This window comes from Bombina bombina, chromosome 6 (genome assembly GCF_027579735.1).
Source record: "Bombina bombina isolate aBomBom1 chromosome 6, aBomBom1.pri, whole genome shotgun sequence".
NCBI classification, from domain to species: domain Eukaryota; kingdom Metazoa; phylum Chordata; class Amphibia; order Anura; family Bombinatoridae; genus Bombina; species Bombina bombina.
In genome coordinates this window covers 499,080,033-499,106,081 of record NC_069504.1, presented here as the reverse complement: position 1 = coordinate 499,106,081, position 26,049 = coordinate 499,080,033, and the positions used below count along the sequence as shown (strand labels likewise).

Sequence of the window (26,049 nt, the reverse complement as noted above, 5' to 3'; positions counted from 1 at the left end):
TTATTTATTATTTTTTATTAACATCATTTCTATCTTCCATTCATAATGCAATGTGATTCCATAGGCAACCATTGGTCTCCAAAATTTCGCATTACAACTTATACCATACAGTGGAGATTTAGTTTAACACACATATCTATATACAAAAAACATATATCTTAAATACATCCAACAATTTATTACCAAATATATTTTTTTATTTTCACACACACATACCCTTCATATCACTCACAAGTAGACAACTTGCTATCAAACAAAAGTTTATATATCCATTCATGTTTATATTATCAAGCTATCAGATATATTACACAACAGAGTTTTTTAAACAAAAAACCTTTCATCACACCGGGCCGATAATAAGCAGACACCAAATATAGTGACACTTAAAAGTTAAATAAGATGATTCTTAGGAAATACAATGTTAAAACATTGCTTTCAATATTTGATACAAAATTACAACCTTGCGGGTTACCAATAGAGCCAATACTCAGGTTTTTCACTGATTTTACACACTATCGAATTATTCATACACTCACTTATATGACCTTGCATGCAAAACTTGTTTCTATATGCACGGTCAGAGTTATCCAACACACCACAAAACATCAATCCACAGACAGATACAAGCTTGCAGAACGCTTATTATCAGACATGATATAATAATATCACCAAAACAAATATATATACAGTAAGGTAAAAGAGCCCCCCTTTTTCAAAAGGGAGTCCATTTATTTTGCTATATGTATTCTTTTTTCTCCATATGCCAACAGCTAGTTAAATCGTAACAACTTCACAGACACAAGTATAAAATTACACACTATAAGATCTGTATATCGATTTGTTAATATCTTCTATATAGGGAATTTTATATATATATTTTTTATTCATTGATGTTTATGTCATGATTAGTAACAGCTGATAGCCAAGACTGGGCTCTTACAATTGAAAATGCAGTCCTATTGGACAAACACCCAATGACAACTTCCTGTTTTTAATGATACAATGTGTATATAATGCCGGTAAATGTAACCATTTTTATTCGCTTTTATCTGAGGAAACGACCCAGTTGGGGTTGAGAAACGCGTCATATATTAAAGCTTTTTATTACAAGAAGTTGTCTATGCTTTGTGGTATTCCAATACCATACAACAACACACCAAGTTCTATTTTCCAGTTGAAATTATCCATACTAAGAAAAAGGTTGCCTAGGGGGCACCAGCAAAGACTCCAAGGAACGTTATCCATCCAGTGTACTAGCCACTGTTAAGTGCTAGCAAGCTATAACGCACTGGTCACAGCACAGTGCCTCTAGTTCTGGTAAGCACACCATTTGTCTACATATGTTTGCTCACAATATCAGACAATATTACGCTATTGTGGCGCCCTCTCTCTTTTCCTTCCAGTGTTACAAAATACACTAACACCCATAAACTACCTATTAACCCCTAAACCGAAGCCCTCCTGCATTGCAAACACTAAAATAAATGTATTAACCCCTAATCTGCCGCTCCGGAGATCGCAGCCACTATAATTAACATATTAACCCCTAAACCGCCGCCCTCCTGCATCGCAAACACTAGTTAAATATTATTAACCCCAAATCTGTTGCCCCCAATGTTGTCGCCCCTACATACACTTATTAACCCCTAACCTGTTGTCCCTAACATAGCCGCAACCTACATTACTGTTATTAACCCCTAATCTGCTGCCCCCAAAATCGCTGCCACCTAACTACACTTATTAACCCCTAATCTGCTGCCTCCAATGTCGCCCGCCACTATACTAAAGTTATTAACCCCTAAACCTAACCCTAAGTCTAACCCTAACCCTAACACCCACTAACTTTAACATAATTAAAATAATTCTAAATAAAAATTACAATTAATAGCTAAATTATTTAAAACTAAATAAATACTTACCCGTAAAATAAAACCTAAGCTAGCTACAATATAACTATTAGATACATTGGCCTCTAGTTATCAAGCTCCGGACGTACCTGCCTTCGCCGGCCCCAATACGCTCGCCTAAGCTCGCCTCACATCGCTGCCGCGGACCTGAATACGTTCGCCAAAGTTATCAAAAAAGCTATCAAAAAGCCGCGCACCAAGTACGGGGCGATGAGCAGTGGACTGTGATAGTTATCACTCATCCGATCTCGCTGCTCTTCAGCTTTTTTACAGCTTTATTGATAAGCTGTCAGTAAGCACCCACACTAACTATACTGTCCTACCCCTTATACTGGCGCCCCCGGAGCCCCCCGCAACTAAATAAAGTTATTAACCCCTAAACCGCCGCTCCTAGACCCCGCCACAACTATAATAAATGTATTAACCCCTAAACCGCCGCTCCCGGATCCCGCCTCCACCTACATAATACCTATTACCCCTATCCTGCCCCCCCTATACCGCCGCCACCTATAATAAAGTTATTAACCCCTATCCTGCGGATCCTGGACCCCGTCGCAACTAAATAAATTGTTTAAACCCTAAACCGCCTCTCCCAGACCCCACCGCCAACTATATTAAACTTATTAACCCCTTATCTGCCCCCCTACACCATCGCCACCTATAATAAATTTATTAACCCCTATCCTGCCCCCCCTACACCGCAGCAACCTATAATAAAATTATTAACCCCTAAACCTAAGTCTAACACTAACCCTAACACCCCCCTAACTTAAATATTAATTAAATAAATCTAAATAATATTACTCTTATTAAATTAATTATTCCTATTTAAAACTAAATACTTACCTATAAAATAAACCCTAATATAGCTACAATATTACTAATAATTATATTGTAGCTATTTTAGGATTTATATTTATTTTACAGGCAACTTCGTATTTATTTTCACTAGGTACAATAGTTATTAAATAGTTATTTACTATTTAATAGCTACCTAGCTAAAAGAAATACAAAATTACCTGTAAAATAAATCCTAACCTAAGTCACAATTAAATCTAACACTACACTATCATTAAATAAATTAAATTAATTAACTACAAGTAGCTACAATTAAATACAATTAAATAAACTAACTAAAGTACAAAAAAACACACTAAATTACAGAAAATAAAAAAAGATTACATGAATTTTAAACTAATTACACCTAATCTAAGCCCCCTAATAAAATAATAATAATAATAAAAGTCCCTACCCTATACTACATTACAAAGTAACCAGCTCTTTTACCAGCCCTAAAAAGGGCTTTTTGCGGGGCATGCCCCAAAGTAATCAGCTCTTTTGCATGTAAAAAAAAATACAACCCCCCAACATTAAAACCCACCACCCACATACCCCTACTCTAACCCACCCAAACCCCCCTTAAATAAACCTAACACTACCCCCCTGAAGATCTCCCTACGTTGAGTAGTGTTCACCCAGCCGGGCCGAAGTCATCATCCAAGGGGCGCTGAAGATGTCTTCCATCCGATTGAAGCCTTCATCCAAGGGGCGCTGAAGAGGTCTTCCATCCGATAGAAGTCTTCATCCAAGGGGCGCTGAAGAGGTCTTCCGTCCGATAGAAGTCTTCATCCAGGCGGCGTCTTCAATCTTCATCCATCAGGAGCGAAGCGGAGCCATCTTCAAAGCAGCCAATCGGAATTCGAGGGACGCCATCTTGGATGACGTCACTTAAAGGAATATTCCTTCGGCGAGTAGGCGTTGGTGGAAGAGGATGGCTCAGCGTCGGCTGCTTTGAAGATGGCTCCGCTTCGCTCCGGATGGATGAAGATTGAAGACGTCGCCTGGATGAAGACTTCTATCGGACGGAAGACCTCTTCAGCGCCCCTTGGATGAAGACTTCTATCGGATGGAAGACCTCTTCAGCGCCCCTTGGATGAAGACTTCAATCGGATGGAAGACATCTTCAATCGGAATTAAGGTAGGAAAAATCTGATTGGCTGATTCAATCAGCCAATCATATTGAAGTTCAATCCGATTGGCTGATCCAATCATCCAATCAGATTGAGCTTGCATTCTATTGGCTGTTCCAATCAGCCAATAGAATGTGAGCTCAATCTGATTGGATGATTGGATCAGCCAATAAGATTTTTCCTACCTTAATTCCGATTGGCTGATAGAATCCTATCAGCCAATCGGAATTCGAGGGACGCCATCTTGGATGTCGTCACTTAAAGGAATATTCATTTGGCGAGTAGGCGTCGGTGGAAAAGGATGGCTCCGCGTCGGCTACTTTGAAGATGGCTCCGCTCTATCAGATGGAAGACATCTTCAGCGCCCCTTGGATGATGACTTCGGCCCGGCTGGGTGAACACGACTCAAGGTAGGGAGATCTTCAGGGGGGTAGTGTTAGGTTTATTTAAGGGGGGTTTGGGTTAGAGTGGGGGTATGTGGGTGGTGGGTTTTAATGTTGGGGGGTTGTATTTTTTTTTACATGCAAAAGAGCTGATTACTTTGGGGCATGCCCCGCAAAAAGCCATTTTAAGGGTTGGTAAAAGAGCTGGTTACTTTGTAATGTAGTATAGGGTAGGATATTCAATGTATTGGAAATTGCTCCTTTAGGTTTATAGTTGCAATTGAAATAACAATCACCTAGATTACGAGTTTTGCGTTAGAGGCTATGCGGTGCTAACGAGCAGTTTTCCCTCACCGCTCACTTACATGCAGCTCTGGTATTACGAGTTTTCAGAAACCCGTCGTTAAAAGACAAGAAGTGAGCGTTGAGCAAAATTTTGCTCCTTACCGCACTCCAATACCAGCGATGCTTAATTCAGCGGTGAGCTGGTCGTACGTGCTCGTGCACGATTTCCCCATAGAAATCAACGGGGAGAGCCGGCTGAGAAAACGTCTAACACCTGCAAAGAAGCAGCGTAAAACTCAGTAACGCAGCCCCATTGATTCCTATGGGGAAATAAAAGTTATGTCTACACCTAACACCCTAACATGAACCCCAAGTCTAAACACCCCTAATCTTACACTTATTAACCCCTAATCTGCCGCCCCCGACATCGCCGACACCTACAATATATTATTAACCCCTAATCTGCCGCTCCGGACACCACCGCCACCTACATTATAGTTATGAACCCCTAATCTGCTGCCCCCAACGTCGCCGACACCTACATTATATTTATTAACCCCTAATCTGCCGCCCCCAATGTCGCCGCAACCTACCTACACTTTTTAACCACTAATCGCCGCCCCCAACGTTGCCGTCACTATAATAAACATATTAACCCCTAAACCGCCGCACTCCCGCCTCGCAAACATTAGTTAAATATTATTAACCCCTAATATGCCGGCCCTAACATGGCCGCCACCTACCTACATTTATTAACCCCTAATCTGCTGCCCCCAACTTCGCCACCACTATATTGAAGTTATTAACCCCTAAACCTAAGTCTAACCCTAAACCTAACACCCACTAACTTAAATATAATTTAAATAAATCTAAATAAATATTCCATTATTATCATTAACTAAATTATTCCTATTTGAAACTAAATACTTACCTATAAAATAAACCCTAAGCTAGCTACAATACAACTAATAGTTACATTGTAGCTAGCTTAGGGTTTATTTTTATTTTACAGGCAAGTTTGTATTTATTTTAACTAGGTAGAATAGTTATTAAATAGTTATTAACTATTTAATAACTGCCTAGTTAAAATAAAGACAAATTTACCTGTAAAATAAAACCTAACCTATGTTACACTAACACCTAACACTACAATATAATTAAATAAATTAACTAAATTAAATACAATTACCTAAATTAAATTAGCTAAAGTACAAAAACCCCCCACTAAATTACCTCTAAAAGGGCCTTTTGCAGGGCATTGCCCCAAAATAATCAGTTCTTTTACCTGTAAAAAAAAATACAAACAATACCCCAACAGTAAAACCCACCACCCACACAACCAACCCCCCAAATAAAATACTATCTAAAAAAACCTAAGCTCCCCATTGCCCTGAAAAGGGCATTTGGATGGGCATTGCCCTTAAAAGGGCAGTTAGCTCTTATGCCGCTTAAACCCTAACCTAAAAATAAAACCCACCCAATACACCCTTAAAAAAAACCTAACACTAACCCCCTGAAGATCGACTTACCGGGAGACGTCTTCATCCAAGCCGGGCCGAAGTCCTCAACGAAGCCGGGAGAAGTCTTCATCCAAGCCGGGCGAAGTGGTCCTCCAGACGGGCAGAAGTCTTCATCCAGAAAGCATCTTCTATCTTCATCCATCCGGCGCGGGTCCATCTTCAAGACATCCGACGCGGAGCATCCTCTTCATCCGGAGTCTTCTTACTGAATGAAGGTACCTTTAAGTGACGTCATCCAAGATGGCGTCCCTTAGATTCTGATTGGCTGATAGAATTCTATCAGCCAATCGGAATTAAGGTAGAAAAAATCCTATTGGCTGATGCAATCAGCCAATAGGATTGAAGTTCAATCCTATTGGCTGATCCAATCAGCCAATAGGATGGCACTGCTCCACGCCGGATGGCTGAAGATAGAAGATGCCATCTGGATGAAGACTTCTGCCTGTCTGGAGGACTACTTCGCCCAACCTTGGATGAAGACTTCTCCCGGCTTCGTTGAGGACTTCGGCCCGGCTTGGATGAAGACGTAGTGTTAGGTTTTTTTAAGGGTGTATTGGGTGGGTTTTATTTTTAGGTTAGGGTTTTGGCGGCAAAAGAGCTAACTGCCCTTTTAAGGGCAATGCCCTTCCAAATGCCCTTTTCAGGTGTAGATTAGGTGTAATTAGTTTAAATATCTGTAATTTGTTTATTATTTTCTGTAATTTAGTATTTGTTTGTTTTTTGTACTTTAGCTAATTTAATTTAATTTAGGTAATTGTATTTAATTTAGTTAATTTATTTAATTATATTGTAGTGTTAGGTGTTAGTGTAACTTAGGTTAGGTTTTATTTTACATGTAAATTTGTCTTTATTTTAACTAGGTAGTTATTAAATAGTTAATAACTATTTAATAACTATTCTACCTAGTTAAAATAAATACAAACTTGCCTGTAAAATACAAATAAACCCTAAGCTAGCTACAATGTAATTATTAGTTATATTGTAGCTAGCTTAGGGTTTATTTTATAGGTAAGTATTTAGTTTTAAATAGGAATAATTTAGTTAATGATAGGAATATTTATTTAGATTTATTTAAATTATATTTAAGTTAGTGGGTGTTAGGTTTATGGTTAGACTTAGGTTTAGGGGTTAATAACTTTAATATAGTGGCGGCGACGTTGGGGGAAGCAGATTAGGGGTTAATAAATGTAGGTAGGTGGCGGCGATGTTAGGGCCGGCATTTAGGGGTTAATAATATTTAACTAATGTTTGTGAGGCGTGAGTGCGGCGGTTTAGGGGGTTAATATGTTTATTATAGTGGCGGCGACGTTGGGGGCGGCAGATTAGGGGTTAAAAAGTGTTGGTAGGTTGCGGCGACATTGGGGGCGGCAGATTAGGGGTTAATAAATATAATGTAGGTGTTGGCGATGTTGGGAGCAGCAGATTAGGGGGTTCATAAATATAATGTAGGTGGCGGCGGTGTCCGGAGCGGCAGATTAGGGGTTAAAAATGTTATTATAGTGTTTGCGATGCAGAAGGGCCCTGGTTTAGGGGTTAATAGGTAGTTTATGGGTGTTAGTTTACTTTTTAGCACTTTAGTTATGAGTTTTATTTTATGGCGTTGTACCATAAAACTCTTAACTACTGACTTTTAAATGCGTTAGGGATCTTGACAGGGTAGGGTGTACCGCTCACTTTTTGGCCTCTCAGGACAGACTCGTAATACCGGCGCTATGGAACTCCCATAGAAAAAAGACTTTACGAAGTTTATGTAAGTCGTTTTGCGGTAAGGCCAAAGAAGTGTGCGGTGCCCCTAAACCTGCAAGACTCGTAATGCCAGCGGGCGTAAAAAAGCAGCGTTAGGACCTCTTAGCAACCTCCAACTTTTATCCAGAACAAATCCATCCAAATGGCTTTAGCCTGAAGGGAGAGAAGACCTGCTTATTTTATATTTCTCTATATACAATGGCCAATATTTACAGTAGTTAACAAATGTTTCAATATATGTGGGTGTTTCAATAAGCAAACATTTGGCTAGATTACGAGTTGTGCGTCAGGGCAAAAAAGCAGCGTTAAGAGCCTCTTAACGCTGCTTTTTTGCCCTGACGCACAACTCGTAATCTAGCCAAATGTTTGCTTATTGAAACACCCACATATATTGAAACATTTGTTAACTACTGTAAATATTGGCCATTGTATATAGAGAAATATAAAATAAGCAGGTCTTCTCTCCCTTCAGGCTAAAGCCATTTGGATGGATTTGTTCTGGATAAAAGTTGGTGGTTGCTTCAGTAAGCAAAACCAGTTATTTCAAATACAGAAATAAAGAGAAATGACTCATTTCCCATACATTTAATTAGAGCCAGTGCTACATTAGAGGCGGATTAGGTGACCACTTAATGTGACCCCTGGATGGGGGGGGGCGCAAATTTTGTGCATGACAATTTTTTTTTTTAATTAAATCCAAAAGGCTCAATGGCTTGTTCTATGACCTGGTTACCATCTGCGAGTAGCTTATTTAGCCCAATTGCGCTTTTCACAGAGGACAGTATATCAGTCTGATCCCACCAAACTAGGTCAATACAGCCCGAAATACCAGGCAATCCTCCTCTGAAGAAGGGAAATGACAACCCCAGACAATAGTTTCGGCCTCCTTTGGGCCTCGTCAGTGAGGTGCAGCCATATTTCTCTAAGAATTTTAGTGAAGGAGTCCATGTCTGGTATCCCCCATCACCCTTAGGGAGACTTTCATACAGAAAGAGAAGCAATCTACCAGGAACAAACAACATCTCAGTGATATGGTTCTATGGCCTGGCCTGTGTATATTTATTTTTTGCTATTCTTTCCTTCAGGGGGCATTGTGTTTTCCCAACATACATGGGCACTTGATTATATACACCACCATCCCTGAAGAGCATGTCAACCGATGATTCAAGCACATCATCTTGCCTGTGCGCGGGTGTTCAAATATTTTAAGCTGTTACAGTACATGTAACACACCCATCAGACCTGTAGCAACCTACTTTAACTTCCAGCTTTTCTAAATGTAACATCCAACTTGGTCAGTTTATATCAGGAGATACTTGAGGTTTTTCCCACGAAACCTACTAGTGGGCGTTCTCCTAGCACTTTTTTAAGTGCAGGATCGCTCTGTAAGAGATGCCAATTTTTATAGATAGCTTGTTTCATTTTTAAGGACTGCAAATTATACGTAGGGGAAAACACATACAAGGGAGATGGTACTCTTAGTCCCAAGTGTAGCTATCAATCTAGCTTTATTAAGACATGATTGTTGGTACCCCTAGCCAGATATCTGTTAAAGGGACACTCTACACCTGAATATTTATTTATTAATAATCCCTTTATTACCCATTCCCTAGATTTGCATAACCAACACAGTTATATTAATACACTTTTTATCTCTGTGATTATCTTGTATCTAAGCCTCTGCAACTGCCCCTTATTTCAGTTCTTTTGACATACTTGCATTTTAGCCATTCAGTGCTGGCTCCTAGGAACTCCACATCCGTGAGCACAGTGTTATCTATATGAAACACATGAACTAACACCCTCTAGTGATGAAAAACTGTCAAAATGCCCTAAGCTAAGAGGCGGCCTTCAAGGGCTTAGAAATTAGCATATGAACCTCCTAGATTTAGCTTTCAACTAAAAATACCAAGAGAACAAAGCAACATTGGTGATAGAAGTAAATTGGAAAATTGTTTAAAATGACATGCCCTATCTGAATAATGAAAGTTTGTTTTGGACTAGACTGTTCCTTTAATTGTTTCAGTCTCTCTTTTGTTTCTAACTATAGGTTCTGAAACTATCCGTTTAACCCTATAAATCTGACCTAGGATGGAAACTAGATGCCAATAATAAAGTATTCCTGTCAGTGTCTTTGGAATAAAGATCAGTAGTTAGTTTTTCCTCATGTCTAACCACCATGACATCTAAATAGTTTAAATGTGTATAACTGGCATTCATAATAAATCGGATCATGGAATTAATTCGATTCAATTTATTGATAAAATTTGTCCAATCTGTCATTGATCCCTTCCAAATTAGGAACAGATCATCACTGTACCTGCAATACATGTCAATATATTGTGAATATAAGGGATCACCCAGGATGTGTCTTTTTTCATAGTCATGCATGAACATGTTAGCAAATGACGGCACTACATTTGAACCCATAGAGGTCCCCATGTTCTGCATATAGTAATCTCTTTCACATTTACACAGTTGTTTTTTTAGGATGAAACTAATCAATTTCTGTACATATGTAACATCAGGTCCCTGATATATATCACTCTTAGAAATTGTGTCTCCCACTATCTTAATTCCCTCATCTATGGATATGTTAGTGTATAGACTTGAAACATCTAGTGTGACAAGTATTATCTCTTGGGATTTAGTTAGTGTAACATCACCTAATAGATTCAAAAAATGTCCTGTATCTTTAATTACTGGGTCTAATTCCCAGACACATGGTTGTATATAATGGTCAATGAATTGAGTAATCTGTTGCATGACTGACCCTCTGGCAGAAATAATGGGTCGACCTGGGGGATTGATGGGATCCTTCTGTAGCTTAGGGATACAATATTATATGGGTCTAATAGGGGACGTTTGTGTAAGAAATAAAGCTGTGTCCTCATTAATGTATCCTTTACTTAATCCCTCATCTATAAGTTAATTTGCCTCTTTCTGAATTGGCAATGTAGGGTCAATCTGTAACTTCTCATAAATTCTAGCATCCTGTAATTGTGTCATTACTTCCTTTCTATAGTCACCATAGTAAAGAACCACAATCTCCCCTCCGTTATCAGCTCCCCTGATCACGATCTACTTATTATTCTATAGGTCCACTACTTTTATTTATGTAACAATCATTATTCTGTTATTTAGGACTTTTATTCACAGAGAGATGTCCAACTATATGCCTGTGTATTGGTTCCCTATCTTATGTGGAACATAAATTACGGCTAGTGTGATTAGGGAGTATGTGCACAGCAGGACCCTGATCAGGTATGACGTCACTTACGGTGACACAATGTTCTAAATTCATGCTGTGTTTCGTTTGTTGGATGTGCAAGTAGCTTATTTTCTCTGTTTTTGTTTATATTATTTACAGCTTATGCCCTTGACAAAAGGTCTAATGTAAAGACCAAAACGTTGGCATATTATTACATAGGAATGTACCAGATATAATAAAGAAATTTATTTTTCAAGCCTTGAGTGCCTGGATATTTGTTTACAGTATATATAAAAGCATATACATATATATTTACATGGAACACACAGTTCCCCATAGACCGCAATGTAAAGGCACAGTGCCGTTTTTTTTTCTAACCCCTAACACCCACCACTGCTTTAACGGATTAGAGCATGTCATTTGTAGACTATTATGGCCCTTTAAGGTTTGCTGTCAGTGTACATACCAAGCTGGTGTTATTGAAGTTCATTTGTAGTTCAGCAAGCTCCTCTTGCAGGTTGCTTTGGGCCCGAAGCACTTCTGTAACTCTTTCGTTTGCATCATTTGTTTGATTGAGGCTCCCCTGAAGAACAAATGGGCAAATGTTATCTCCAATAAATACAGGTTCCACTATAAAAGATGCTTCAAACTTTGAATTTATTGGCCCTTTCACTCAAATTGTTTATGAGTGCATACTATAGTCTTATGAAATTCAAAAGCAAATTGCCTGTAAATATTCTCAGTTTTCAATTACTTTCGATTCCTATCCACTTTTAAGTGCCATTTTAATTAATTTATTCTGGGTATTGGAAAATTAATTACCAACCTCTTGTAATGTTCTGAGCTCTTTAACAGCCTGTTTCTTCTCAGCTTCCAGAACTTTTAGCCGGTTACGGAAATAGAGAAGGTTCTCACGTGCAGTCCTCAGATCTCGGTTAAGGTCATCATTTTCCTAATAAGCCAATGCATAATTAAAAAATTAGTGTAACGACATTAGGATGACTACATGTCTTCTAACACATAGTTAATTATGTGCTCTTTATGTTTTCCTGCGTATTTATATAGTGTTTCTATGTAAAGAGGTTGCGGTTTGCATCTTAATTTCGGTGAAGTAGGCAATTTTGTTTCTCTTAAAGAAGCCATATTCTTCTAGAGAGAGAAGTTCTGTTGTGTTTGTTTGTTTTCTTTCCTAAGATATGGAGAGTCCACGACGTCATTCAATTACTAGTGGGAATATCTCTCCTGGTCAGCAGGAGGAGGCAAAGAGCACCACAGCAAGGCTGTTAAGTATCACTCCCCTACCCATAATCCCCAGTCATTCTCTTTGCCCCTGTCAATGGAGGAGGTGAAGTTTGGTGTCTGAAGAAATTTATTTTTGGGTTTTCCTGCAAGCTGGGATTTGGGGTTTAGCTTAGTCCACATTAACCAATGCAGTAGAGTAGTGGTTGCTTTTAAGCAGTTAAGAAATTGTGAGGTGGGCCTTGCTCTGTTTCCTAACATATTGCTGCCCTAGTATAGAAAGCCAGAGTAGGTTTACTTTTTTTTTTTTTACAGGTCTCTGTAAGGAGTATGTGTCCTTTTCACGCCTTGTGAGCTGTCGTCCTGCCTGACAGTTGGATTGCAGGGAAGTGTTTTTTGTCTTCTAGGTATGGAAGACTTGAACTTTAAGAAAGACCTAAATTGCAATTTTTTATGGGGACATTTTATATCCTTTGTGAGGATATTTATAGGCAGGGTGCAGGTACTTATGTGCTTTGAGAGACTAAGGGGTTACTTTTTTTCTTGCTGGGAAAGATTAACTCTTTATTGGGGAGGGCTTGCAGCTGCTTATTGTTTTTGGCGGATGTTCAGGTTTTTATAGCCTTTACATATTGTGTACTTATTTATTTTTTCTCTCTTACGGCTTGAGAAGTGTGTATAAAGGTTTTATGGGCATGTTTTTAATGTTGATTTTGGCTTTTTGGGGCTTTATTTCTGGCAGCGCGTGCTTTCTTCTTCTGGCAGCGCGTTTCTGTGCTGTTTTGTTAGCCGGAAATGGTCATGTGACTCGATCTTCCGCTTTATAGTGAAAGCGGAGCAGAGTCTGTAAGAGTCATCATTATGATCCTGTTTGTGAGACAGGAAGGTGTTGTTTTCGTAGCTAGTCCTCTAGCTTGTTTTAAGGAGGTCAGGTAGGACACCCCAGCTCTTCTGGGGCATAGAGGGCCTTTTCTGTTTATTGCTGCTACTTTTTGAAGCGTTTTTTTTTTCATTATGTTTGAAGTGTTGTTTAATTCTAATTTAATTTTCAAATTTATTTTTTGGGAGAAATTATTTTCTATGAACATGGATCAAGAATCCCTTGCTTGTGATAAGTGTCTGTTATGCCTTGAGACACAAATTGTTTTGCCTATGCAATTCTGTGCTACTTGTTTAGCTAAAACTTTGCTATGTAAAGATAAATTGTTGCCTTCTGAGCCTGATAAAGTCTCTCAGGATGATGCTGTTCAGGCAATGCCACAGTTTTCTCCTCAAACGTCCCAAGCCTCTCTGGCGTAAAATGCAGTACCCTGCGGTTCCTCTTAACCTCCTGGCGGAGTATATTTGCCTGCAGATTTTGCTGCACAGATATCTTCTGCAGTATCTGCGGCATACTACGGCTGCTTATACGCAGGGTGTCCTTCCTCATAAGTCTGATGGGGAGGTTTCCTTGGCAGCCTCTGAGGGTGAAAACTCAGATTCAGATAGTGTAAATCCTTTGCCTGATACTGAGGAAGTTAATTTTAGATTTGCTACTTTGGACGACTTCGATTCATCTGGCGTTGTCAACCCTAAGAAGTCTAGTAAACTTAATAAATACTATGCTGTCCCTTCCTCTGCGAAGGTGTTCCCTGTTCTAGACCGTGCAACGGAGATTATTTCTCAGGAATGGGTGAAGCCAGGGATTCCGTTCTCCTCGTCTCCCATTTTTAAAAAGATGTTTCCTGTTGCTGACTTTATTAAAGATTATTGGGGCATGGTGCCTAAAGTAGAAGGGGCTATTTCTACTCTGGCTAAGAGAACTACGATCCCTATAAAGGATAGCTGCTCCTTTAAGGATCCCATGGACAAAATGCTGGAAGCTTATTCGAAGATGATGTATGTTCATCAAGGTCTTCAATAGCAACCTGCAGTTTGTATTGCCACAGTATCTAGTGCAGCATCTTACTGGTGCGATGCTTTGTCTGAATCTATTTTAGAAGAGACTCCGTTGGAGAAAATTCAAGATAGGATTAAGGCTCTTAAACTAGCTAATTCTTTTATTTCTGATAATAACATGCAAGTTATTAAACTAGGAGCCAAATTGTCTGGCTTTACTGTTCTAGCCCGTAGGGCTTTGTGGCTACAATCTTGGTCAGCTGATGTTACTTCCAAGTCCAAGCTTCTGGCACTTCCTTATAAAGGTTAAACTTTATTTGGACCTGATTTGGCAGAAATTATTTCTGAGATTTCGGGTGGAAAAGGCTTTTTTCTACCACAAGACAAGAAAAATAAACCTGAAGGATGTCAAAGTAATTTTCATTCCTTTAGCAATTTCAGAGGTCAAAAGTCTTTTTCCTCTTCCAAGCAGGAACAGTCCAAGTCTTCTTGGAGACCCAATCAGTCTTGGGACAAGGGGAAGCAGTCTAAAAAGCCTGCAGCTGAGTCTAAGACAGCATGAAGGCTCTGCCCCCAATCCGACTTTCCCTTTTTTGCGAAGCATGGATTTGAGATGTCCCAGACCCTTGGGTTGTGGACATAGTATCTCAGGGTTACAAAATAGAATTCAAATCTCTTCCTCCCAAGGGCAGATTTCACCTTTCAAGATTGTCTGCGGATCAGGTAAAAAGAGAGGCATTCTTGAACTGCATTCAGGATCTTTTCTCTTTGGGAGTGACTGTTCCAGTTCCTGTAAGGGAACAGGGTTAGGATTCTATTCAAATCTGATTGCGGTTCCCAAAAAGGAGGGCACTTTTCGACCAATTTTGGATCTAAAGTAGCTCAACAAGTTTTTCAGGGTACCGTCCTTCAAGATGGAGACCATGCGGCCCATTCTTCCTTTGGTTCAAGAGGGTCAGTTCATGTCAACCATAGACCTGAAGGATGCATATCTTCATGTTCCCATTCACAGGGATCATCACAAGTTTCTAAGATTCGCTTTTCTAGACAAACACTTCCAGTTTTTGGCTCTTCCTTTTGGCCTTGCCACAGCTCCCAGAATTTTTACAAAGGTTCTGATGGCTCTTTTGGCAGTGATCAGGTCTCGGGGAATTGCAGTGGCGCCCTACCTGGATGATATTTTGGTTCAGGCGCCATCTTTTCAACAAGCTTATTGAATTTTCTACTTTCCCACAGATAGAAAGTGAATCTGGGAGAGTTCCCTTGTTCCAGCTACAAGAGTAGTTTTCTTAGGGATCATAATAGATTCCCTATCTATGAAGATTTTTTTGACAGAGGTCAGAATATCCAAAATTCTCTCCTCTTGCTTCTCTCTACAGTCTACTGTTCAGCCATCAGTAGCATAATGTATGGAGGTAATTGGTCTGATGTTTGCTTCCATGGACATCATTCCCTTTGCTAGATTCCATTTGAAAGCTCTGCAGTTATGCATGCTTAGACAATGGAACGGAAATCATTCGGATCTATCTCAGAGGATAGTTCTAGATCAATCGACAAGAGACTCTTCTGTGGTGGCTTTCTCAGGAGCATCTGTCTCAGGGCACATGCTTCCAGAGACCTTCATGGGTGATTGTGACCACTGAAACCAGTCTGCTAGGCTGGGGAGCAGTCTGGGACTTGTTAAAGGTGCAGGAACTTTGGACTCGGGAAGAGTCTGCTCTCCCCATAAACATCTTGGAGTTGAGAGTGATTTTCAATGCTCTGATGACTTGGCCTCAGTTGTCTTTAGCCCGGTTTATCAGGTTTCAGTCGGACAACATCTCCTCAGTGGCTTACATCAACCAGCAGGAAGGAACCAGGAGTTCCTTAGCCATGAAGGAGGTGGCTCGGATTATTCAGTGGGCCAAGGCTCACAACTGTTGTCTATCTGCCTGCCAGGGTTTTTTCCCTGCTCTGTTTGCCATGTGCTGCTGGCAGCCATTGTGCTTACCTTTTCTTGCTGAATCTGGTGCAGAGTGTGTGATGCTGCTCATTTCCTGCACACCCTCTTATGGCCAGACTGTTGTACATCATCCGTGTGAGACAGGTTGCAGTCTCAGAATTGTGATGTCATCACTTATTATTTAAAGGGCCTCTGTTCAGTATGCTTTGCCCTTGCGTTGTCTCAGATCTGTTTGTGAGTTCCTGTTCCTGTATATTACCTGGCTGTCTGACGTCCCTCCTGGTTCCTGACTCGGCTCATCTGACTACTCGCTTTGGTTCCTGACTTGGCTCGTCTGACTACCAGCTCTGGCTTTGACTCCTGGCTTGTTATTTGACTTGTGAACTTTTTATTATATCTTTGTTATTAATAAAGGTGTGATTATTTTTGCACTTTTCATCTCAGTCTGATTCCTGGCACCCTGACACTGCCATCCACATTCCAGGAGTGTACAACTGGGAGGGGGATTTCCTGAGCAGACAGACTTTTCATCCCGGGAAAGTGTTCTCCAGGATAACCCTCAAATGGGGGGTTCCGGAGTTGGATCTGATGGCGTCTCGGCAGAACACCAGGCTTTCAAGGTATGGTTCAAGGTCAAGAGATCTGCAGGCCGCTCTGATAGATGCTCTGGCGGTTCCTTGGGTTTTTGGTCTAGCATATCTGTTTCCTCCGTTTGCGCTCCTTCCACAAGTCATTGCTCGTATCAAGCAGGAAAGAGCGTCAGTTTTTCTAATAGCTCCTGCGTGACCCGCAGGATTTGGTATGCAGACCTAGTGATGATGTCATCTCTTCCACCTTGGAGGTTGCCTCTGAGGAAGGACCTTCTAGTTCAGGGTCCTTTCCTCCATCCAAATCTCGTTTCTCTGAAGCTGACTGCTTGGAGATTGAACGCTTAGTTCTTGCTAAGCGTGGGTTTTGAGTCGGTTATTAAGACTATGTTGCAGGCTCGCAAGCCTGTAACTCGTAAGATTTACCATAAGGTATGGCGTAAATACCTTTATTGGTGTGAATCTAAGGGCTACTCTTGGAGTAATGTCAGGATTCAGAGGCCTAGATTTAGAGTTCGGCGGTAGCCGTCAAAACCAGCGTTAGAGGCTCCTAACGCTGGTTTTGGCCGCCCGCTGGTATTTGGAGTCAGTGATTAAAGGGTCTAACGCTCACTTTACAGCCGCGACTTTTCCATACCGCAGATCCCCCTACGCCATTTGCGTAGCCTATCTTTTCAATGGGATCTTCCTAACGCCGGTATTTAGAGTCGTTTCTGCAGTGAGCGTTAGAGCTCTAACGACAAGATTCCAGCCGCCTGAAAATAGCAGGAGTTAAGAGCTTTCTGGCTAACGCCGGTTTATAAAGCTCTTAACTACTGTACCCTAAAGTACACTAACACCCATAAACTACCTATGTACCCCTAAACCGAGGTCCCCCCACATCGCCGCCACTCGATTAAAATTTTTAACCCCTAATCTGCCGACCGCCACCTACGTTATACATATGTACCCCTAATCTGCTGCCCCTAACACCGCCGACCCCTGTATTATATCTATTAACCCCTAACTTGCCCCCCACAACGTCGCCGCAAGCTACTTAAAATAATTAACCCCTAATCTTCCGACCGCAAATCGCCGCCACCTACGTTATCCCTATGTACCCCTAATCTGCTACCCCTAACATCGCCGACCCCTATGTTATATTTATTAACCCCTAATCTGCCCCCCTCAACGTCGCCGACACCTACCTACACTTATTAACCCCTAATCTGCCGAGCGGACCTGAGCGCTACTATAATAAAGTTATTAACCCCTAATCCGCCTCACTAACCCTATCATAAATAGTATTAACCCCTAATCTGCCCTCCCTAACATCGCCGACACCTACCTTCAATTATTAACCCCTAATCTGCCGACCGGAGCTCACCGCTATTCTAATAAATGTATTAACCCCTAAAGCTAAGTCTAACCCTAACACTAACACCCCCCTAAGTTAAATATAATTTTTATCTAACGAAATAAATTAACTCTTATTAAATAAATAATTCCTATTTAAAGCTAAATACTTACCTGTAAAATACATCCTAATATAGCTACAATATAAATTATAATTATATTATAGCTATTTTAGGATTAATATTTATTTTACAGGCAACTTTGTAATTATTTTAACCAGGTACAATAGCTATTAAATAGTTCTTAACTATTTAATAGCTATAATAGTTAAAATAATAACAAATTTACCTGTAAAATAAATCCTAACCTAAGATATAATTAAACCTAACACTACCCTATCAATAAAATAATTAAATAAACTACCTACAATTACCTACAATTAACCTAACACTACACTATCAATAAATTAATTAAACACAATTGCTACAAATAAATACAATTAAATAAACTATCTAAAGTACAAAAAATAAAAAAGAACTAAGTTACAGAAAATAATAAAATATTTACAAACATAAGAAAAATATTACAACAATTTTAAACTAATTACACCTACTCTAAGCCCCCTAATAAAATAACAAAGCCCCCCAAAATAAAAAATTCCCTACCCTATTCTAAAATACAAATATTACAAGCTCTTTTACCTTACCAGCCCTGAACAGGGCCCTTTGCGGGGCATGCCCCAAGAAGTTCAGCTCTTTTGCCTGTAAAAAAAAACATACAATACCCCCCCCCCAACATTACAACCCACCACCCACATACCCCTAATCTAACCCAAACCCCCCTTAAATAAACCTAACACTACCCCCCTGATGATCTTCCTACCTTGTCTTCACCATGCCAGGTTCACCGATCCGTCCTGGCTCCAAGATCTTCATCCAACCCAAGCGGGGGCTAGACATCCACTGAAGAAGTCCAGAAGAGGGTCCAAAGTCTTCCTCCTATCCGGCAAGAAGAGGACATCCGGACCGGCAAACATCTTCTCCAAGCGGCATCTTCTATCTTCTTCCATCCGATGACGACCGGCTCCATCTTGAAGACCTCCAGCGCGGATCCATCCTCTTCTTCCGACGACTAGACGACGAATGACGGTTCCTTTAAGGGACGTCATCCAAGATGGCGTCCCTCGAATTCCGATTGGCTGATAGGATTCTATCAGCCAATCGGAATTAAGGTAGGAATTTTCTGATTGGCTGATGGAATCAGCCAATCAGAATATAGTTCAATCCGATTGGCTGATCCAATCAGCCAATCAGATTGAGCTCGCATTCTATTGGCTGATCGGAACAGCCAATAGAATGCGAGCTCAATCTGATTGGCTGATTGGATCAGCCAATCGGATTGAACTATATTCTGATTGGCTGATTCCATCAGCCAATCAGAAAATTCCTAAATTAATTCCGATTGGCTGATAGAATCCTATCAGCCAATCGGAATTCGAGGGACGCCATCTTGGATGACGTCCCTTAAAGGAACCGTCATTCGTCGTCTAGTCGTCGGAAGAAGAGGATGGATCCGCGCTGGAGGTCTTCAAGATGGAGCCGGTCGTCATCGGATGGAAGAAGATAGAAGATGCCGCTTGGAGAAGATGTTTGCCGGTCCGGATGTCCTCTTCTTGCCGGATAGGAGGAAGACTTTGGACCCTCTTCTGGACTTCTTCAGTGGATGTCTAGCCCCCGCTTGGGTTGGATGAAGATCTTGGAGCCAGGACGGATCGGTGAACCTGGCATGGTGAAGACAAGGTAGGAAGATCATCAGGGGGGTAGTGTTAGGTTTATTTAAGGGGGGTTTGGGTTAGATTAGGGGTATGTGGGTGGTGGGTTGTAATGCTGGGGGGGGGGTATTGTATGTTTTTTTTTACAGGCAAAAGAGCTGAAATTCTTGGGGCATGCCCCGCAAAGGGCCCTGTTCAGGGCTGGTAAGGTAAAAGAGCTTGTAATATTTGTATTTTAGAATAGGGTAGGGAATTTTTTATTTTGGGGGGCTTTGTTATTTTATTAGGGGGCTTAGAGTAGGTGTAATTAGTTTAAAATTGTTGTAATATTTTTCTTATGTTTGTAAATATTTTATTATTTTCTGTAACTTAGTTCTTTTTTATTTTTTGTACTTTAGATAGTTTATTTAATTGTATTTATTTGTAGCAATTGTGTTTAATTAATTTATTGATAGTGTAGTGTTAGGTTAATTGTAGGTAATTGAAGGTAGTTTATTTAATTATTTTATTGATAGGGTAGTGTTAGGTTTAATTATATCTTAGGTTAGGATTTATTTTACAGGTAAATTTGTTATTATTTTAACTAGGTAACTATTAAATAGTTCTTAACTATTTAATAGCTATTGTACCTGGTTAAAATAATTACAAAGTTGCCTGTAAAATAAATATTAATCCTAAAATAGCTATAATATAATTATAATTTATATTGTAGCTATATTAGGATTTATTTTACAGGTAAGTATTTAGCTTTAAATAGGAATAATTTATTTAATAAGAGTTAATTTATTTCGTTAGATAAAAATTATATTTAACTTAGGGGGGTGTTAGTGTTAGGGTTAGACTTAGCTTTAGGGGTTAATACATTTATTAGAATAGCGGTGAGCTCCGGTCGGCAGATTAGGGGTTAATAATTGAAGGTAGGTGTCGGCGATGTTAGGGAGGGCAGATTAGGGGTTAATACTATTTATGATAGGGTTAGTGAGGCGGATTAGGGGTTAATAACTTTATTATAGTAGCGCTCAGGTCCGCTCGGCAGATTAGGGGTTAATAAGTGTAGGCAGGTGTTGGCGACGTTGTGGGGGGCAGATTAGGGGTTAATAAATATAATATAGGGGTCGGCGATGTTAGGGCAGCAGATTAGGGGTACATAGGGATAACGTAGGTGGCGGCGGTTTACGGAGCGGCAGATTAGGGGTTAAAAGTGTAATGCAGGGGTCAGCGATAGCGGGGGCGGCAGATTAGGGGTTAATAAGTGTAAGGTTAGGGGTGTTTAGACTCGGGGTACATGTTAGAGTGTTAGGTGCAGACGTAGGAAGTGTTTCCCCATAGGAAACAATGGGGCTGCGTTAAGAGCTGAACGCTGCTTTTTTGCAGGTGTTAGGTTTTTTTTCAGCTCAAACTGCCCCATTGTTTCCTATGGGAGAATCGTGCACGAGCACGTTTTTGAGGCTGGCCGCGTCCGTAAGCAACTCTGGTATCGAGAGTTGCATTTGCAGTAAAAATGCTCTACGCTCCTTTTTTGGAGCCTAACGCAGCATTTGTTTTAACTCTCGATACCAGAGTTAAATTTATGGTGCGGCCAGAAAAAAACCCGCGGAGCGTTAACAGCCCTTTTACCGCCGAACTCCAAATCTAGGCCCTAGGATTTTGTCTTTTCTTCAGAAAGTTCTGGAGAAAAACATAATTTATGTAAGAACTTACCTGATAAATTCATTTCTTTCATATTAGCAAGAGTCCATGAGCTAGTGACGTATGGGATATACATTCCTACCAGGAGGGGCAAAGTTTCCCAAACCTCAAAATGCCTATAAATACACCCCTCACCACACCCACAATTCAGTTTAACGAATAGCCAAGAAGTGGGGTGATAAAAAAGTGCGAAAGCATATAAAATAAGGAATTGGAATAATTGTGCTTTATACAAAAATCATAACCACCACAAAAAAGGGTGGGCCTCATGGACTCTTGCTAATATGAAAGAAATGAATTTATCAGGTAAGTTCTTACATAAATTATGTTTTCTTTCATGTAATTAGCAAGAGTCCATGAGCTAGTGACGTATGGGATAATGATTACCCAAGATGTGGATCTTTCCACGCAAGAGTCACTAGAGAGGGAGGGATAAAATAAAGACAGCCAATTCCTGCTGAAAATAATCCACATCCAAAATAAAGTTTAATGAAAAACATAAGCAGAAGATTCAAACTGAAACCGCTGCCTGAAGTACTTTTCTACCAAAAACTGCTTCAGAAGAAGAAAATACATCAAAATGGTAGAATTTAGTAAAAGTATGCAAAGAGGACCAAGTTGCTGCTTTGCAAATCTGATCAATCGAAGCTTCATTCCTAAACGCCCAGGAAGTAGAAACTGACCTAGTAGAATGAGCTGTAATCCTTTGAGGCGGAGTTTTACCCGACTCAACATAGTCAAGATGAATTAAAGATTTCAACCAAGATGCCAAAGAAATGGCAGAAGCTTTCTGGCCTTTTCTAGAACCGGAAAAGATAACAAATAAACTAGAAGTCTTTCGGAAAGACTTAGTAGCTTCAACATAATATTTCAAAGCTCTAACAACATCCAAAGAATGTAACGATTTCTCCTTAGAATTCTTAGGATTAGGACATAATGAAGGAACCACAATTTCTCTACTAATGTTGTTGGAATTCACAACTTTAGGTAAAAATTCAAAAGAAGTTCGCAACACTGCCTTATCCTGATGAAAAATCAGAAAAGGAGACTCACAAGAAAGAGCAGATAATTCAGAAACTCTTCTGGCAGAAGAGATTGCCAAAAGGAACAAAACTTTCCAAGAAAGTAATTTAATGTCCAATGAATGCATAGGTTCAAACGGAGGAGCTTGAAGAGCCCCTAGAACCAAATTCAAACTCCAAGGAGGAGAAATTGACTTAATGACAGGTTTTATACGAACCAAAGCTTGTACAAAACAATGAATATCAGGAAGATTAGCAATCTTTCTGTGAAAAAGAACAGAAAGAGCAGAGATTTGTCCTTTCAAGGAACTTGCGGACAAACCTTTATCCAAACCATCCTGAAGAAACTGTAAAATTCTTGGAATTCTAAAAGAATGCCAAGAAAAATGATGAGAAAGACACCAAGAAATATAAGTCTTCCAGACTCTATAATATATCTCTCTGGATACAGATTTACGAGCCTGTAACATAGTATTAATCACAGAGTCAGAGAAACCTCTTTGACTAAGAATCAAGCTTTCAATCTCCATACCTTTAAATTTAAGGATTTGAGATCCTGATGGAAAAAAGGACCTTGCGACAGAAGGTCTGGTCGTAGCGGAAGAGTCCACGGATGGCAAGAGGCCATCCGGACAAGATCTGCATACCAAAACCTGTGAGGCCATGCCGGAGCTACCAGCAGAACAAACGAGCATTCCTTCAGAATCTTGGAGATTACTCTTGGAAGAAGAACTAGAGGCGGAAAGATATAAGCAGGATGATACTTCCAAGGAAGTGATAATGCATCCACTGCTTCCGCCTGAGGATCCCGGGATCTGGACAGATACCTGGGAAGTTTCTTGTTTAGATGAGACGCCATCAGATCTATTTCTGGAAGCTCCCATATTTGAACAATCTGAAGAAATACCTCTGGGTGAAGAGACCATTCGCCCGGATGCAACGTTTGGCGACTGAGATAATCCGCTTCCCAATTGTCTATACCTGGGATATGAACCGCAGAGATTAGACAGGAGCTGGATTCCGCCCAAACCAGAATTCGAGATACTTCTTTCATAGCCAGAGGACTGTGAGTCCCTCCTTGATGATTGATGTATGCCACAGTTGTGACATTGTCTGTCTGAAAACAAATGAACGATTCTCTCTTCAGAAGAGGCCAAGACTGAAGAGCTCTGAAAATTGCACAGAGTTCCAAAATATTGATCGGTAATCTCACCTCCTGAGATTCCCAAACTCCTTGTGCCGTCAGAGATCCCCACACAGCTCCCCAACCTGTGAGACTTGCATCTGTTGAAATTACAGTCCAGGTCGGAAGCACAAAAGAAGCCCCCTGAATTAAACGATGGTGATCTGTCCACCACGTTAGAGTGTGTCGTACAATCGGTTTTAAAGATATTAATTGAGATATCTTTGTGTAATCCCTGCACCATTGATTCAGCATACAGAGCTGAAGAGGTCGCATGTGAAAACGAGCAAAGGGGATCGCGTCCGATGCAGCAGTCATAAGACCTAGAATTTCCATGCATAAGGCTACCGAAGGGAATGATTGTGACTGAAGGTTTCGACAAGCTGAAATCAATTTTAGACGTCTCTTGTCTGTTAAAGACAGAGTCATGGACACTGAATCTATCTGGAAACCCAGAAAAGTTACCCTTGTCTGAGGAATCAATGAACTTTTTGGTAAATTGATCCTCCAACCATGATCTTGAAGAAACAACACAAGTCGATTCGTATGAGATTCTGCTAAATGTAAAGACTAAGCAAGTACCAAGATATCGTCCAAATAAGGAAATACCACAATACCCTGTTCTCTGATTACAGACAGAAGGGCACCGAGAACTTTTGTAAAAATTCTTGGAGCTGTAGCTAGGCCAAACGGCAGAGCCACAAACTGGTAATGCTTGTCCAGAAAAGAGAATCTCAGGAACTGATAATGATCTGGATGAATCGGAATATGCAGATAAGCGTCCTGTAAATCTATTGTGGACATATAATGCCCTTGCTGAACAAAAGGCAAGATAGTCCTTACAGTTACCATTTTGAACGTTGGAATCCTTACATAACGATTCAATATTTTTAGATCCAGAACTGGTCTGAAGGAATTCTCCTTCTTTGGTACAATGAAGAGATTTGAATAAAACCCCATCCCCTGTTCCAGAACTGGAACTGGCATAATTACTCCAGCCAACTCTAGATCTGAAACACAATTCAGAAATGCTTGAGCTTTCACTGGATTTACTGGGACACGGGAAAGAATAAATCTCTATGCAGGAGGTCTCATCTTGAAACCAATTCTGTACCCTTCGGAAACAATGTTCTGAATCCAAAGATTGTGAACAGAATTGATCCAAATTTCTTTGAAAAAACGTAACCTGCCCCCTACCAGCTGAGCTGGAATGAGGGCCGCACCTTCATGTGGACTTAGAAGCAGGCTTTGCCTTTCTAGAAGGCTTAGATTTATTCCAGACTGGAGATGGTTTCCAAACTGAAACTGCTCCTGAGGATGAAGGATCAGGCTTTTGTTCTTTGTTGAAACGAAAGGAACGAAAACGATTATTAGCCCTGTTTTTACCCTTAGATTTTGTATCCTGTGGTAAAAAAGTTCCTTTCCCACCAGTAACAGTTGAGATAATGGAATCCAACTGAGAACCAAATAATTTGTTACCCTGGAAAGAAATGGAAAGTAGAGTTGATTTAGAAGCCATATCAGCATTCCAAGTTTTAAGCCATAAAGCTCTTCTAGCTAAAATAGCTAGAGACATAAACCTGACATCAACTCTGATAATATCAAAAATGGCATCACAGATAAAATTATTAGCATGCTGAAGAAGAATAATAATATTATGAGAATCATGATCTGTTACTTGTTGCGCTAAAGTCTCCAACCAAAAAGTTGAAGCTGCAGCAACATCAGCCAAAGATATAGCAGGTCTAAGAAGATTACCTGAACACAGATAAGCTTTTCTTAGAAAGGATTCAATTTTCCTATCTAAAGGATCTTTAAACGAAGTACCATCTGACGTAGGAATAGTAGTACGTTTAGCAAGGGTAGAAATAGCCCCATCAACTTTAGGGATTTTGTCCCAAAATTCGAATCTGTCAGACGGCACAGGATATAATTGCTTAAAACGTTTAGAAGGAGTAAATGAATTACCCAATTTATCCCATTCTCTGGAAATTACTTCAGAAATAGCATTAGGAACAGGAAAAACTTCTGGAATAACCACAGGAGATTTAAACACCTTATCTAAACGTTTAGAATTAGTATCAAGAGGACCAGAATCCTCTATTTCTAAAGCAATTAGTACTTCTTTAAGTAAAGAACGAATAAATTCCATTTTAAATAAATATGAAGATTTATCAGCATCAATCTCTGAGACAGAATCCTCTGAACCAGAAGAGTCATCAGAATCAGAATGATGATGTTCATTTAAAAATTCATCTGTAGAGAGAGAAGTTTTAAAAGATTTTTTATGTTTACTAGAAGGAGAAATAACAGACATAGCCTTCTTGATGGATTCAGAAACAAAATCTCTTATGTTATCAGGAACATTCTGCACCTTAGAT

The 26,049-nt window shown here is 40.0% G+C and overlaps 1 protein-coding gene across 1 annotated transcript in view; it reads right to left on the bottom strand.

The window, feature by feature from the left end:
• The window catches only part of LOC128664483 (rho-associated protein kinase 1-like), a 156,247-nt gene that overhangs the window by 97,684 nt on the left and 32,514 nt on the right, over positions 1–26,049 (bottom strand). The window contains exons 4-5 of the mRNA XM_053719307.1: positions 11,849–11,974; positions 11,489–11,605 (exon numbers count right to left, since the gene is read on the bottom strand). Of these exons, the coding sequence (XP_053575282.1) occupies positions 11,489–11,605; positions 11,849–11,974 (243 nt within the window). The remainder of the gene's footprint in view (positions 1–11,488; positions 11,606–11,848; positions 11,975–26,049) is intronic.